Source organism: Alligator mississippiensis, chromosome 7, assembly GCF_030867095.1.
Source record: "Alligator mississippiensis isolate rAllMis1 chromosome 7, rAllMis1, whole genome shotgun sequence".
NCBI classification, from domain to species: domain Eukaryota; kingdom Metazoa; phylum Chordata; order Crocodylia; family Alligatoridae; genus Alligator; species Alligator mississippiensis.
In genome coordinates this window covers 61,606,434-61,623,222 of record NC_081830.1, presented here as the reverse complement: position 1 = coordinate 61,623,222, position 16,789 = coordinate 61,606,434, and the positions used below count along the sequence as shown (strand labels likewise).

Sequence of the window (16,789 nt, the reverse complement as noted above, 5' to 3'; positions counted from 1 at the left end):
TTGGGTTAGAGGACTAACATTTAAGCCATAATGTGAAGACCAGTTTCAAGCTTTTGTGGGCTTTTAAAAATTCTATGGTAGAAGGGGATTCTGTCTAAGAGGGGAAAGACTCCTTCTCATAGACTTGAGCTAGTAGTTTCTCCTTTCCTGTTCAGGTTGTCACTGAAGGTAAATGTTCTCTACTTAAGCTGCCTCCATGATATGTTAATACTAGTATAGTGGTAATCCTGTCCACACAGCTCCAAACCACTTCTAAGAGTGATGGTTGGGAAAATAGCCTATCCAGCTTTGAAGTTGTCAGATGCTACTAAATGACCACCAGTACTCAAAAGCACTAGCCATATGACTAAACGCACTGTGAATTCTTTAAACGGCTGTAGAGAAGCAATAGCAAGTGCCAAAAGCGCAAGCCTTCAGCCATGCTTGTCTCCCTACCTGGGAGAAATCTTACTTTTCTGTCTGAAGTGATCTACCTTCTCCCCTTCATTTCCAAATGCAGTATGATACTTGTATACAAAAGCTCTCACCAACCCAAGGAGTAACTCTTCCAACACTCCCCTGACACAAATAGCATGTGCTGGAGAGGAACATGCTTTTCAGTATTGGAGATCACTCTCAGTACCTTGCCTCGGACAACTTCACTGTTTTACCTAATTTGGCTGTAAAACCTTGCCTTCTCAACTAACACTTTTTGTTACTTTAGTGAATCCTTCTAATTCTGTTTCCTTTGACAACTCCAAACCAGTTGTGTTTGTTTTTATTCCAAGTTTTATTTCCACTATACTTGCAATACCAATGCAAGATAAATCTGCGTTGAATCCCATGGTAACTTGTCTAGCAATCTCCAGCACTAGAAGATGAACAGGCCTTGCAATACACAGGTAAGGAATAACTTGCTTGCAGGAACAGCTTTTACCATCAAGTAGAGGTTAGCTCATATAACCTGAGATATGAGGGATTCTCTTGTGGTAGCTTTTAGGTATTTATCTTTAAGGTAATTCTGACATCCAAGTAGATGTGGTTTCGCTTCCCCTCTCCACCACTCCCCAGGTGATCATGCCAAGCTCTTACAATAAAGTGTTTCACAAGTTAACTTGTGCATTGTATAACTACTTTGTTTTGTTTCTAAATATGCTACCTGTTCTTCATTAACTAGCAGAAAAACGCACATCCAAGAGAAGCATCTTCTTTAAAACCCATGATGAAGACTGATGTGAAGAAGCTTCTCTGAAATGTCCTTATGATCATTAATTATCCTTCTCCTTTTGCTAGATCTAAGGGTTTGTGACCATTTATTTGTGGACTTTAAAGTTGAATATTGTTTGTAATTGTTTTTGTACTTCTCCCAAGAATGCTAATTTGAATTTTATTTTAGTCACTATATGCGTCTTGGCCGCACCTGTTTCTAGAAACAACTTTTATAGTGTTCAGGGATAAGTTATTCTAGATCACAGGGGAGGAGAAGCTATTATTAGTTGTTCTAAGGAGCAGCAGTTTGAAGTGGTAAGGAACAGTCTTTTGTATATTATCCCACTTTAACACTACCACATTACTTACATATAGCTGAAGCTGAAATTCCTGATTTTATTGTGTTAGACTTGCCTCTAATCTCTCCTAACATTGTTCATTTGTTGTTCTCTTTGCTCTCTTCCCCCTACCTTGGCATTATCTTATCTTGTGTCTGCTACACATGCTATTGCTGTGTACATCACCTACTCTCTGCCTAAATCCCTTTCATCTGCTCCCTGTTCTGCTGCATCAAACTAAAGCTTGTCTTTAAGGTCCTACTTATCTCCATTTTTCCTTATCTTCTGGTCCCCTTTGTTCCTTCCATTATGCTGCTACCTTCCTCTCCTCATATCTAGATAACTAAATATTGGCAGGGCAGAAGTACTTATCTTAACAGCTGTATAGTATATCTACGCTACTGTATGCTAAGATGCATGAACCTAAGTCTTCCTCCCTTTCTCACACTATGGAACTGATTTATTAACTGCAGGCCTCAGGCCCAGGAAGTCCATGAGGAGCAGTCCTATAATTCCCCCTTCTGTCTCCCAGTTCACCATACCTCCTTTGTGCTGCCCATAAGTAGAAACAAGTAGGCCACAGACCATGGCCCCTTAAAAAGGGGAGCACATGAGGAATGGCTGTTCCTTAAGAACACAATCCTCTAAGCACAAGGAAAGTCCATTCAGTCCCAAAGGAAATGCAGTTAGCGGGCTGGGGTGCCCCCTTGGTTCAATAGGGAACTTTTGGACCTCCTAAAGCTAAAACGAGAAGCCTATGCCAGATGGAAAAAGGGAGTCATCACCAAGAACTACACAGCACTAGCTTGCACCTGTAGAGCGCAAACCAGAAAAGGCAAGGCAGACACCAAACTCAGGCTAGCCCCAGGAATCGAGGACAACAAAAATCCTTCTTCACATATATGGGAAGTTGGAAGAAAAAGGTAACATTGGACCTGCTGCTAAATCAAATGGGGCAGCTGACGTTCGACACTCAGGAAAAGGCTAATCTCCTAAACAATTACTTTGCATCGGTCTCCCACCTGCCCAAAAGGGTCACCCTGTCAGATAGGATGCAAAGCATCCAAGGGGCAGGAGATGCATCCATAATTGACACAGAGCAAGTGAAGGAACGCCTTGAGAGACTCAACATCCACAAGTCTGTGGGCCCAGATGGTATGCACCTGAAGGAGCTTATAGACATAACGTGTCCTATGGTGAAGCTATTTGAGAACTCATGGTGCTAAGGAGAGGTACCGGAGGACTGGAAAAGAGCCAACATGGTCCCAATCTTCAAGGAAGGAAGGAAGGCCCAGGGCATTACAGACCAATCAGTCTGACATCCATCCCTAGAAAGATCCTGGAGAAAACTATCAAGGGTTCCATCAGCAACAGGCTAATGGACGGCAACTGTGAGTACCAGCCAACATGGTTTTGTTGTTGGAAGGTCTTGTCTGGCCAACCTCGTCTCCTATGACCAGAGGGAGACACATTGCCTGGACAAGGAAGACTAGGTTGATGTCGCATCTGGATTTCAAGAAGGCCTTTGACTTGGGTCTCCCATGATGTCCTTATGGCTAAGCTGGAAAACTGCAGCCTCAACCATCTCAAGGTCCGATGGCTGGGGAACTGGCTCCAGGATTGGACCCAATGAGTACTGGTTGATGGGAACAAATCAACATGGTGGGAGGTGACTAGTGGTGTCCCTCAGGGCTCAGTACTTGAGCCAGGTACTCTTCAACATTTCCATTAATGAGCTGGATTTGGGCGTCAGATGCAGACTGGCAAAGTTTGCAGATGACACTAAACTATGGGGGAAGGCGGTCATGCTGGAGAACAGGTTGGGGATGCAAGCCTGTACTGGTCAGCCTCTAAGGTGGGTGGACCAAAACCTGATGGCATTTAATGCAGAGAAGTGCAGGGTGCTCCACCTTGGGAGGAAAAACCAGCAACATAGTTACAGGCTCAGCAGTGCTACGCTTGCTAGCACCACAACTGAATGAGACTTGGGGGTCTTGACTGACCACAAGATAAACATGAGCCACCAATGAAATGCCATAGCTGGCAAATCAAACCAAACCAAACCCTGGCATGCATCCACTGATGCATCTTAAGCAAAACCAGGGATGTCATCTTCCCACTCTGCTCAGCCATAGTGAGGCTGCAACTGGAGTATTGTGCCCAGTTTTGGGCTCCCCACTTCAGGAGGGACATCATGGATAAGCGCAAGAGAGTCCGGAGGAGAGTTGCCCTGCGTGATCAAAAGCCAAGAGAGCAAGCCTTATGAGAAGAGGCTGAGGGAAATGGGACTCTTCAGCCTGGAGAAAAGGCTCAGGGAGGACTTGGTGGCAGCCTATATGTGCACCAGGATCTGAGAGAACAGTTGCTTCCCAAGGGCTAACAAGGTCTAACTGCTACAAACTTTTGGAAGGCCAATTTAGACTGGACACACAGAAAAACTTATTTATGGTCCAAAGCCTCTGTAACAGACTACCCCCAGAGGTGGTGCAAGCATCTACTCTGGACTCATTCAAATGGCATTTGGATGCTTATCTTGTGGGGTCATTTGACCCTAGCAGACTTCCTGCCTATGGCAGGAGGGCTGGACTCAAATCTTGCGAGGTCCTTTCCAGCCTCTAATATTTATGAATCTAAGATCAGCTCCTAGAAGGGCCTTGTATGGTGAGGAAACCTGGGATACCTGTTGTGTTCAAGAAATAAGCAGTGCGATGTGGCTAGTTTCTATTACACCAAGGTATGATAGGGAAAGTGGGCAGTCCATTTGCCCTAGCTTGTGGAGAACATCCTCAAAGTCCACTCTAAAATGCATTGATAGACACTGATAGGCCTAGCAAGGAGAAGGTAGAGTTATTAACAAATAGAGGTATTTTTTTGCCTAGAAATTAAATTTATAAGCACAAAAGCTAAGTTATAGCTTTTAAGCTCACAAGTTTAAAGGATAAAGGGATGCAAAAGTTGATCTTTGTGTGCACATAATCTTGCTGAGTATATAGTTTGTTGAATGCCCTGATGTCTTTGGTACAATGTGGGTAAACAAATGTTCCTAAGGAAACCATGTTTGCGTTTCCATGTTCTTATAAATACTTAAGATAAAACTGGCAGGAGCCACTGAGTCTAGTCCTCTGCAGTAGTAGCAGATAATTATTTCCTTCATTGTTGTCATTTAGAAGCTTTAATAAATTCCTGCTAATACTTAAAGTGGAAAACATGTTTATTAACATTCTTTCAAACTCCCCTTATACAAGGCCATATAAAAAAATTCTCTGCATTTTGATTATACATGTGTGAGGTTATTTTCTACATAGTTACAATGGCATTATATATAATTTTAGCTTTTCATGATACACTGGTAAGTACAGAGTTCTCTTTAATATTTATAAGCACTTGTTTTCAAATCAAAAACTCGAAAAGAACCATTTCTCTATGTACAAAGTTTAGCAGGTTAATGCAGCACAAAATGCTCCTTAGTTAGAGGTATATGATTTGAGGATCAACAGAACACTTAATATAATTCAGTATGTCTATATGTAACTTGGCTTGCTGTTCCATTTTGGTCACCCCCGTTCCTACATTATTGTCACAGGAAATTAGTTTAGCTGCTATTAGCAAACAAAGCCTATTAATACATTCTGAATATTTTTCCTGTGAATTACTTTCAATGTAACAGATTTCAAAGTTGTTTTTTTTTCACAATGTTAAACTGCTTTTGCAAGCTCAATAGGATTATTTAGAAAGGCAAACAAATCACTGCTGTAGAGCCCAAATCTTCAATTTCTCTGCTTTCTTTGCAACTTGGCTGCTAAAGGGACTTCTACCCCCTGATTTCAGTAGTAGCAAGTTTGGGAAATCCCTGCAGAAACAGGCACCATGTACTTTTTTTGGTTGGGCCGGAGAGTAATGCCATACACATAATAAATATTGCTATCCCTATAATCCAATCTTACCTACAAGAAGTAGCCAGGAAAATATTCTATTTTTTTGTGGCTAAATCCCATTTCAACAAGATACTGACATTTAAAGTAAAATTTTCTTGTAACATCTCTATTTGTGGAAACTACAAACATTATTCAGTAGGACTGTGAAGTCCTGTTAAACTGTTCATTTTGAAAAGACAAATATGTGAATGAGTACCGGAACCAAAGAGAAATCCATCTGTAATTAATATGATTAAACCAGAGACCCACTATGTGAACAGTTACTGTCTATTAAAGTAACCAAAGGGGTTACAAAAGAAAACATATTCCCTACATAAATGTATGTAAAGTATAGCTTTACGAACAATTTAGTTCATATGCAATTGGTCGCTAGCAGTCCTGAAGCTATTCAAACAGTATTTGCCACTCTGTACTCCCTTTCATCACTGGGTTGTAGTTGAACCACTATGCTCTCTTCAGTTATTCCATTTTCTGCATCACTACTATCAATCTCCTCATTATCATCTTCCTCATATTCTGAAGACTCAGTCATATTTTGATGGGAGTGAGATTCTGACAGAGCCCCAAATGACTGAGTACTAACTGATGCTAGAGGTCTAAGTAAAGGGGTATTTTCTGACACCTCATTTTCTTCTTGACTACTATCTGTTTCGGAGTCTGAATCCCCTTGAGAAGGGACCACTTTCTGCTTACATACAGGACAAGTTTTTTTGGTTTTAGTCAGCCACGGGTCCACACACTTGCAGTGATAAGCTGTTAGAAAACAAAATAAGAGTGTCATGTTTACTTAGAAAATGATGATCTTGAGGTTAACCCTGCTAAATCAATTTTGTTCTCAGCCTTATGTTAAAAAACATTAATTCTAAATGACAAGTTTAGAGAGTGCTGGTTATTGCAAGTTTGGCTGCTGTACACAGGCTGTGTATAGCAGCCAGTATGACGATCCTACCTGGAGCCTGTAAACACTTACTGCAATATAAAAGTATACTCAATAATTGCATCCAATTAATAGAGGAATGTGTTTTGTAGCTTTACTCATAAGTGATTACTACATTGTAACTATGAACTCATCCACATTGCTGGCACCTCCCACCCATTAATTTATTTTTATCCTTTCTTTCCTGAGAAAGTTGTGGCAAGACTATCTCGTGTTACCTGGAGTCCAGATCTTTGTCCCTGTTTTGGCATTAGAGCTAGATCAGGCATGGTAGTAATTACACTGATCTCAGTGGCCTAGTCTAAACTCAAGGGAGAAAAAACATGTCTAACTGTTAAAGTTAATATGATATTCAAAACAATCTCGTATGGACAAGGACAGTTCAGGAGTTCTAGGGTTAACTAAAACCTACACGTTTAAAAAAAATGACTTGTCCCTGTCTATTAGGTATAGTCATGTTTAACATGCTAGTAAAAATGTGCTATTTAACATGTTTTTAAACATGGTACATTTTCCCAGTGTAAATATAGCTTTCACCAGGATACCACTTACTGAAAACAGGTGCCTGTTTATATCTGTCAGTAACATTAGTAATATTAACCATGAGGTTTGGTTAGCTTTATCATCGCTCACTGGGGTAGATGCTATGGTCCTATTCTTTCTCTCTCTCATGCTCTCTCTCTCTTTTTTGAGGTATACCAGTTATTTGTCCTTCTACCCCAAAGTTTCTTCTGCATGGCATTCTAAAATAGTCTTTAGTTACTTGTTCTGTTTATATGAGTTTATTATATAAGAAAAGAAGATGGTCTGGACTGCACTGTCATCCCTGTCTCTCTGTTATCTGACCCAGGAGGATGGCATTGGCATTTGTGATGTCTAGTGAAAATGGGACTTAGATGGAAACAAGCTGGTTGATGCTCAATACAGACAAGATAAAAATTTAAGGTGGGCCAAGAAAAGGGTTTATGAATTAAAGCAAGGTATAAATGAAAGTTTCTGTCTTACTGTTTAGAGCACAGATTCAACCAGTGTCGTGGTTGAAAGCTAAGAGCTGATGTTTTTCGAGGGATGCCTTGAGTCTAAAAAGGTGGAGAACCACTGGCTAAGGGTGTTTGTCAGGTGCTCCTAGATTTCTAGAAAAGGATATCGCAGGCATGGGGTGTGTTTTTTGTTTTGTTTTTTCCTTGTACATGTGTGGAAACTTAAAAGTGTTGTACAAACCTCTTTTTTGGACTGATGGCTTTACAACTACTGGATTTTAGTGCAGTGAGGCTACATGTGACAAAGGTTACTTGGCACATACAGCTGGTACTGGTTAAGTCACAGGGAACCTATTACACTAATTTGTGTGGCAGTCCTTAAACTTTAAATATGTAGGAACAGCAGATTTTTCTCTCTGACCTGACAAGATAGCAGCCTGACCTTCAGGACACTTGGCCAAGCCCATGTTTTCTCTCAGGTATTTCCCTGAGGAAGGTGATCAAGTAGCCAGACTTACTTATTTGCTTTTTATGATTATTCTTTAATTTTTGATATTTAAAAACAGGCAGTTTGACTTCTATCTCAGTTTGTGTATGCATCAGAAATGTCAGAGAGGCTGTCTTTTATCCATAATTTTTAAAACAACTTCTGTGTGGCTGATGCAGCTATTTTTGATAAACAGTTCTTGTAATTAAATATAAGACTTAAAAATATCAGACTAATACCAATTAATAAGCAGTTGCATACCATGGGAGCAGGGAAGGATCCTGAGCTTGTCACCATCTTCATATTCATCCAAACAAATGGCACATACATCATACTCGTCTCCTGCAGCAGAAAATTGTGAATCAATGTTAAACTATAAGATATGCAGCAGAACTATTAGTTATCTGAATATATTTGAAATGTTCTAATTATTTTCTTTTAAAGTTTTTGGGTATTATTACCTTTTCCTAGCCTTAGAATGCATTGACTGTCAAAGGAGTATGGTAACTAAATTTTAAAGTTGATAAAGACGTACAAGCATAGTCAACAGTGAGTTCCATCTCTACAAATGGGACTTAAAGTTGAACATCACGGTATCATCACTCTTCCACCTGGACAACTGTCAGACCATGCTAAATATCAGAGTAAGCAACTACATCCTTTTCCACGAGCATACCGACCCCCAGCAGAATATTGTGCTCCTGTACAGTCCAGAAGTTGTCACACTAAAAGGCTTGAAACTGTACTTGATGGTGTGCTAAGATTCACCACAGGCTGCACAACTTACACACACAGATGCCCTGTACTCTCGGGCATTAGACTAAATGATATAAGACAACAGACCCTAACATTGTTACTAGCAATACAGGCAAGCGATGACTATAATTGCCTGATCCATCAAATGTTCATTGAAAAACCAAATAGGTGGAGGCTTAAGAGGCTTAAACTGTTTATACATGAAACCCACAAACTCCTGGAAGAGATCAGAGATACTGAACCAAACCTATGGGCAGCAATGGGGTGGGATCAAGGTCAGATCTATTCCTAAACCATCTTCTATCAACAGTGAATGTGTCCCTCATTGGGCATGACCCTGTCAGAGAAACATAGCTCAAGCTGAACAGACTGAGTTAGATACAGATGCTTCAAAACAACACTTAACAAGATGTTCATCTTGGAATATGGTATCCTGCAAACAGCACAGCACTTTAGCAAAAGCTACAGTCTTTAGCAGAAGCTACAGCATTTGCTCAGACGAGGCAGATGGAATCTGTATATTTAACAATAATACCAGACAGTGGATCATAGATCTGGAAGTTGATACCTGATACCCTATTTTAGTTTACAAGGGTCATCCTTTAGTTTCCTTTTTTAAAGATGAAGGACAACAGGACGTCAAAAATGGTGCCAAGTTTAAAACTACAGCTTTTGCATTTGCTTCCCTGCAAACCAGGAGCAGAGCCCCTCCACTAATGGCAGGGGGGCAGGCCTGGCTGGGAGTACCACACTGCATTGTGCCACAGCCAGGCCAGGCCACGAGCACTGCGCCTCTGTGGGCAGGTGGGTGGCAGCAGTGGTGGTGGGGGGCCTTGGGGGCTGTGGCCAATCCAAAATTCATCTTAGCCCTCCCACCCCAGTAGTCACCCCTGTGTGTCCATGTGCAGAGAGCGACTAAGTAGAGTGCATATCCATCTGCGGGTCTGCCTGTGTTTATGTTCAGTTGTAGCAGGGGAAGTGGGAGCAGGGAAAAGAGGTGGGCATGTGCCCCTCCAACCCCAGCCCAGTGGGATCTACCCAGCCTCCCTCTGCCAGCAGCAGGAGGGGAAGGGGTCCCTCTCCCCACCCCACCCCTGCAGCCCAGCTCCCACTGGGGAAGGGGGCCTGCAATTGTGTTTGCCCAGGACCCCAATACACCTTAATCTACCTCTGCCTCCCGGGTGCGCGCAACAGTGGGAGTCCCCCAACACTCCTGGAAAGGCCCAGGCGGCCCCAGGAAGAGCCTGGGCAGTGGGAGGGGCTTCTGCGTACAAAAAAATTGCTGATGGTACTTAAGGCTCTATCGTTTTGAATTGGTTGTATGCAATCTGTCAGTTTAGGAACCACTGGACTAGTTTCATACACTTCTTCAGTTGCTTAAACCAAGCTATCTAGCAAGTTGGACCCCACTCATCCACCATTCTGGCCAGCCTCTCCATCCCAAGCAGGAATAGTTTAAATCTGTATGACCTTTAGGCATGATAGTGCAGAAAGAATGGTCCCCAAATCCTATTTTGCAGGAAAGGAAGCAGAGAGAGGGCTCACAGATTCCCAGGGGCAGGAAAATCCTCTCTCTCAACACTCAACTAAGGACAGGGATACAGACTCAAAGCCCTCAGGAGGCAGAATGCCCAGATCTCACCATATATGGGTGGCCAAAAGAGGGCACAGGCCTTCCTTCAGGATGCATAAGTCCACCCCTGGACCAAGGTACACACAAGGTTGGGATAATATTGGGCTGCCAGGCCCTTGATTCCCCTGCCATTTTATTCCATGTCCCAACCCACTCTGCCAGCCCCCATCTCATCTTCCTGACATGGCACTCCCAACTGCTCACAACCTTTTCTCACCATCCATCCCTGTTTATCCCCTCTCATAAACACACCACCTTACCCAGCAATCCCTGCTCCTTTTCTTGGTATATGCTCCTAATCCCTTTCCCCTCCAAGAAAACCTTCCTATGCATCATTTATTTTCTTCTTGAAAATAGCTTGAATGCTTTCCACAGTACTGACTGGACTTGTATTACATTTCCCCATATTAAAAATCCCAGAGCAGGATTGCATTTTAGCAAAATGCCAAAACTTCATTTGCAGATTTCTGCCAGGCAAGGTTTCAAACCCACAGTGCTGGGAATGTAGGTCAGGTACACCAGCCATGGGATGGCCCTTACGCCATGCAGGTCTCCTGAAAGCAGGCTGCTAAAATCTCAGTTGGTTAGTCTTCTAACATATGCACATTACAGTCAATTTGGCGCACAAGCATTTAGCACAGACCAATTTAGAAAGCTTAACTTTTTTCTTTATAACAATTCATATTACTATTTCAGAGGCTTAATGTATTAGCTGGGTTAAACATAGAGTGACTAACATCAGTCAGATAACAAACCAAAGCCATGGGCTGGGGCCCAGGTGCAAGCAAAAAGTTGTAAGATTAACTTGCAGATTGTTGGTGATAATATGTTTTCTGGTTCTGTGCCTAAAAAAGAAACTTACGAATAAGTCAGAAATACAGCCGGGGGGGGGGGGGGGGGGGGAAATCACATGCACTGGAACATGTAGCATATCTGTACCTTTATCTTCAGCATATGCACAGTCTTGTAATACACAACAGCATGATCATTCTTAAACACGTTTAAACAATTTAGAGCTGATTGAGAAATATAAGCAGCCAGGGAAGTACAGTAGCAGCCTGATGGCCTCCACATATTTATACAGAAATGAACATGGTTTTGGCTTGCAAATCAAGGCTTGGCTTATACTTCACATTACCAAAAAAAGGATAGTCTCTAATTACTTCTCTTCTTTGCCCTGATGACTTAGAATTGCTGCACATGCTCTTTTTAGGATGTTAACTAATATGAACTAAGATCTGAACCACCTCATTAACAACAGGGCTGTTTTAATTAATCGGTCTAGTATTTCACCTTATTCTTATCAAGAAGCTTTTACAGGTTTCCCCGTCTGTCCCGTGTTGAAATGTTACTGACCTTGCTGTAAGGGAACAAAACTATGAGACAGATTTGTAGTTCAGATTATTATTCAAATCAAGTGTAGCATGCTGAACTGGTTTTGTATGTTAATCTTTAAAAACAAAGGGACATTTCCTACCCCAAAGTTCTTTCAATACAGGTTAAGTCAAGGAAACACATTATACTTCATTAACACCTATCAGAGCAACCCATCAGAACACAGTGCTTTAGAAACACTAAATATCTGTGTAAAATAACAGTATTGTTTCCATTTTACAAGGGAAGAACCTGGGCTGGGATCTTGAATAAGATCACTAGTGAATGAGCGTCAGAGCTAGGAGTAGAATACCACCACACCACAGACTCTCTGCCTCATGTTTTAAAGAGACTCTTAATTCAAGCACTTCTTGTAATTTGATATTACAAATCTACACCCCTTCAGTGTTTTAAAAGAAGTATTCAAACAGCTAAAGTTCCTGAGTGCATTTAATATAATGACTGTGGCAAGGAATGTGCTGTGCCCTTTTGGGCTTCCTGACACTCAAAAAACTAAACAGAGTGACACTCACAAATATTTAGGCTCATATATGGGTGCTCTGGGGGAAGGAAACTTACTATCCTATACTCCTTTCCCTTTCATCAGGCCTAATCCTGTTCTCCTAATGCATCTTGAACTCTCAGAGTTGACAAAAAACACAGAATTAGCCTCACCATTTTAGAAAAATAAGGTAACACTTTTCCATCTCAATTATTTTTATTGGCCATCATGAAGAGGAAACTAAATTGATTTTTGATATCTATGCAGTATCTGCTAATATTTTTACCTGCAAGGAAGAATGAAAGGTATGTAAGCAATATATCTTTCTAAATACAGTAAAATCCCTGTTATCTGTCATTCTACTATCCAGAACACACTACTAACCGAAATTTCCGGTCGAACGTTGGGGGGGGATTTCACGCGGTGGCTCCCACCACCACCTACCACCCGGTGAGGGGCTCTGTGTGCAGCTGCCACTAGCCCCCCACACCCTGCTCCATGTTCCCAGTGGTGGGAAGCGGGGAAGAGCCAGGGCTGTGCTCCACATGGCTCCACCAGCCCCACGGAGCTCAGCCTGGCAGCAGGAGGTAGGGGGAGAGCCAGTGGCGGAACTGCTTGGAACGTAGCCCTGGATTTGTGTGCAGCCCTGCCCAGTGGCTCTCCCCTGTCTCCCACCACCAGGCTCAGCTCCGTGGGGCTGCACAGCCTCCCACTGCCGGGTTGTGCTCACCAGGGTTGCACTCCAAGCGACTCCACCACTGGCTCTCCCACCATGGAGCTGAGCTCCATGGGGCTGGCGGAACCACTTGGAGCGCAGCTCTGGTGAGCACAGCCCAGTGGCTGGAGGCTCCAGAGCCCCAGGGAGCTGAGCCTGGTGGTGGGAGGCAGGGGAGAGCCGCTGGCCAGAGCTGTACTCAGATCCAGGGCTGCGCTCTGAGAAGCTCCACCACTGGCGCTCCGCTGCCTCCTGCCACCAGGCTTAGCTCCGTGGGTCTGCACAACCTCCTGATGCCAGGCTGTGCTCACCAGGGCTGTGCTCCGAGCGGTTCCACCACTGGCTCTCCCGCCGCCAGCCTGAGCTCCATGGGGCTGGCAGAGCCGCTCAGAGTACAGCCTGGTGGCGGGAGATGGGAAGAGCCAGGGCTGAGCTCCAAGTGGCTCTGCCAGCCCCATGTAACTCAACCTGCCCTCCCAGCGCTGCTGAACTTCTCCCGGGGGTATGGGCCCCCAGATCTGCATGCGGATGACAGAAGGCTGCCACTGCTGCCTGGGGTCAGCAGCAGCACCAGCCTTCCCAGCACTGGGTACAGGCTGCCCCCAACATTAGTCCCAGGTGGCAGCAGCAGCCTCCTGTCATCCTGAGCACAGATCCAGGGGCCCGCACCCCCAGGAGGAGTCCAGCACAGCCCTTCCGGGGGTGTGGGGCCCCATATCTGCACATGGGATAACAGGAAGCTGCCACTGCTGACTAGGACCAGCGCCAGCACCAGTCTTCCTGGCGCTGGGTGCACGCTGCGTCCAGTGCCGGTCTCAGGCAGCAGTGGCAGCCTCCTGTCATCCTGAGTGCAGATCCAGGGGCCTGCACCCTCGGGAGGTGTCTGGCACAGCCCCACAGACCACCCAGGGATGTGGGTGCCCAGATCTGCCCAGATCTTGCTGCCACTGCCAGCAAGTGACATGAGTTTTGCTTTTAACAGTTTGAGGTGCAGTTTTCCAGAAACCTCTGCACCTATCTCCTTGAAACTTAGCAGGCTTCGTGCCCTCAGAAGGGGCTACCATCCCTGCAATTTCCATCCGAATCAGGCAAGAAATGACAATGTTATAGGCATTTTCATGATTCCCCATTACAGCCTATGGGTGAAACGTCAAAACGTGTTGAAACAGCAAAACAGATTTGACAAAATGAAACAACAAAATGAAACACTGTCCCTTCAAAACAACGGAACAGAAGTCAAAACGAAATGGTGCTGTTTTGCACAGCCCTACTGCATATGTTCACAGGGTGTTTCAATGGCATCAGTGATGAATCAGGGATAAACCATATAAATGTAATGAATTACACTGCATTTTCATTCCAGTTTTTGGTAGCCTGTAAGACGAGTAAGAACGCTACTACTAAATAGTATTTTGTGATGTATATTTTCAAAGCACAGCCTCAACACAAACCACTGAATGCCCATAGAAGCATACAGAAGTAGATAATATGGTTATTCCTATGTAATTGGAAAAGGGAACAAAGATAATTATGATTTTCTCCTTGTTATGCAGTGACAGCAGATATTCAAACTTGGGTCTTGATTCTTTGGCCTGTTCTCAGGTAGACCTGTGTGAAGCAGCTAGTATTCGCTTCGGATTCAGCTGATTTGGAGGGCCAGTGATTCGATTCAGTGATTCAAATCACTGTCCAAAATCAATTTGGCTGCTGCCGAATCTCCAAATTGAACAGGCCCCACCCGCTCTCCCAGCCCTGTGTATGGCTGCCCTGACCAGCTCCAGTGTCCCAGCACTTAAAAAAAAAAAAGCCCCACAGTCACTGGCTGCTGCTGTGGCCGTTGGGGCTTCTGGGGCCTCATGGCAGAGCCCTCCACACAGTGGGGGGGCAGCAGGGATCGCCACCCCCTTCCCTCCCCACCTGGAAGGAGCTGGTGCATGCAGGTCTTTTTTTTTTAAATGCCGGAATGCTTGGGCCAGTCGGGGCAGCCGTTGGTGGGGCTGGGAGAGCAGGTGGGGGGTGGGGGTTCATGGCAGAGCCTGCACACAGCGTGGGGCAGTGGGGGGCAATGGGGATCGCCCCCAATCTGGCAGGAGCTGGTGAGTGCAGGGCTTTTTATTTTTATTTTTTTTAAGTGCCAGGGCACTGGGGCCAGGCAGGGCAGCCATTGATGGGCCTGGGAGAACAGGAAGGGGTAGGGGGCACTCAGGGAGCTGGGGCAATACGCAGGGGATGGGGGCTGGTGGGGGTCCCCCCATGGTCCCTGCCCCCCTCCTTCAGCATCCCCTGCTTACTTACTGGCACGGAGTCCGGGTCCAACTCTCTGCAGTGGCAAGCGGGGACTGCCCAAATCGCCAAATCTTTTCCAAATCGATTCAGAGGCCTTGGATCGATTTGGACCTTTTTACTGGTCTCCCAATTTGATTTGGATTTGGAGATTCAGCTGATGAATCTCCTCTGAATCAAATCAGCAACTGAAGCTTTGCACAGCCCTATTCTCAGGTTAGCATAGCACCATTATTTCACCCAAATTCTTTAGTATCCTATTTGCTTTCTGACAGATAAGCCCCAAATAGACTTTCAGTGGTACCACAGGAAAACTGGAATATGTTTCTCCCGTTGAACACATGCCATTCCTTGTTGCCTTAATGGTAAGAGGATGTAACACATAGACATGAAGACAAAGTTGGTGCTGCAACCACTAGCTGTTAAGTACATCACAACTGTTTCATGAATAAGCAGTCAGAGAAATAGATATGAGAAAAATATATTCCCTAATGGACAGCGCAGATTTCAGACAGATTTTTATACAAATTAGACTAGAGTGTTGACTTGAAATAATGTGAGAGAACACAGGGAGCATACAAACTATAATATCAAGATCATCATAAACTAAAACTTCCAAGTCCATCACGCTCTGGCTCTTCTTTCTCAAAACATAGCTTTCCTCTCAGTAAATATATCTCTCTTTTTAACAAATAGCTTTTTCATTTGCCATAACAGTCCTTCTCTGCCTTCAGTCCTCCTAGGTCCCATTATCCTTTATTTGTTTATCCCCTCTAATGGCAACATTATTTCAGAGTTTAACACAAAGATCAGTTATGTCAGCTGTAAGTCAACAGGCAGTACAGGTTACATGTTAGAGACGTATTCAAATACTGGACAAAATTTCCTTTTTTTAACAAGGATGTCCTTCAGCTATCATGAAATCCTGGAAAATGGTTATATAATGTTCTTAAAGATCCCGGCTTGACAAGTATGGTTGCTGGAAAGAAAATGGAATGCTAAAAGTGTATAGTCATAAAGATGCACAATGCTCAAACATCATGCCTACTCTTTTAACTGGCTCTTTGCCTCTGGGGCTTTTGCTGTGTTTGGGGGTCAAAGAAAGACACTTTCACATCTTTATTCCCACAAGAAAACTAGGATTTTACCAGAAAAATTAATCAGCACTATTTAAACGTTTTTGCTCTCTGCTTTAAAGCCCCTTTGACTAGGAAGTTAATTCAGCCACAGGCAGGAAAGCCTTGCTGCAATGAAGGTCAGAAAGAAGATATGCTAGCTTTCTTAAGGTACCTTGGCATCTGTACAACTACTCTTGTGTCTCAGGACACTGGGTTAGTAAGACCAATCTGTTGTGCCTGCTTCTCAGGTAGCCCTGTCCCACCTCCTTAATGACACAGCACTGTGGAAGCAGAGGCAGTTTAATTCTACAGATGTTTTTGTGGACACTATCTCCTGCAAACACACTGCATGGGGGGTTTCTGATGAAGCTTAAAAACAGCAAATGTCTAACATCATCTTAGAAACTGTTTCTTAAATACAATTTGTATGAAAAACTTATTTTAAAGAATGAGTGCTATTTTAACTGACAGCACACACAGGGAGATTTCCCTCCCAAACACTATTACCCTGTTTATTCTCCTGTACAACTATATTTTCAGATA

The 16,789-nt window shown here is 43.7% G+C and overlaps 1 protein-coding gene across 1 annotated transcript in view; it reads right to left on the bottom strand.

The window, feature by feature from the left end:
- Window positions 1-4,719: 4,719 nt before the first annotated feature.
- RNF13 (ring finger protein 13) overlaps window positions 4,720-16,789 on the bottom strand; it is a 154,619-nt gene continuing 142,549 nt past the window's right edge. The window contains exons 10-11 of the mRNA XM_006259169.4: window positions 8,127-8,207; window positions 4,720-6,214 (exon numbers count right to left, since the gene is read on the bottom strand). Of these exons, the coding sequence (XP_006259231.1) occupies window positions 5,850-6,214; window positions 8,127-8,207 (446 nt within the window). The 3' untranslated portion in view covers window positions 4,720-5,849. The remainder of the gene's footprint in view (window positions 6,215-8,126; window positions 8,208-16,789) is intronic.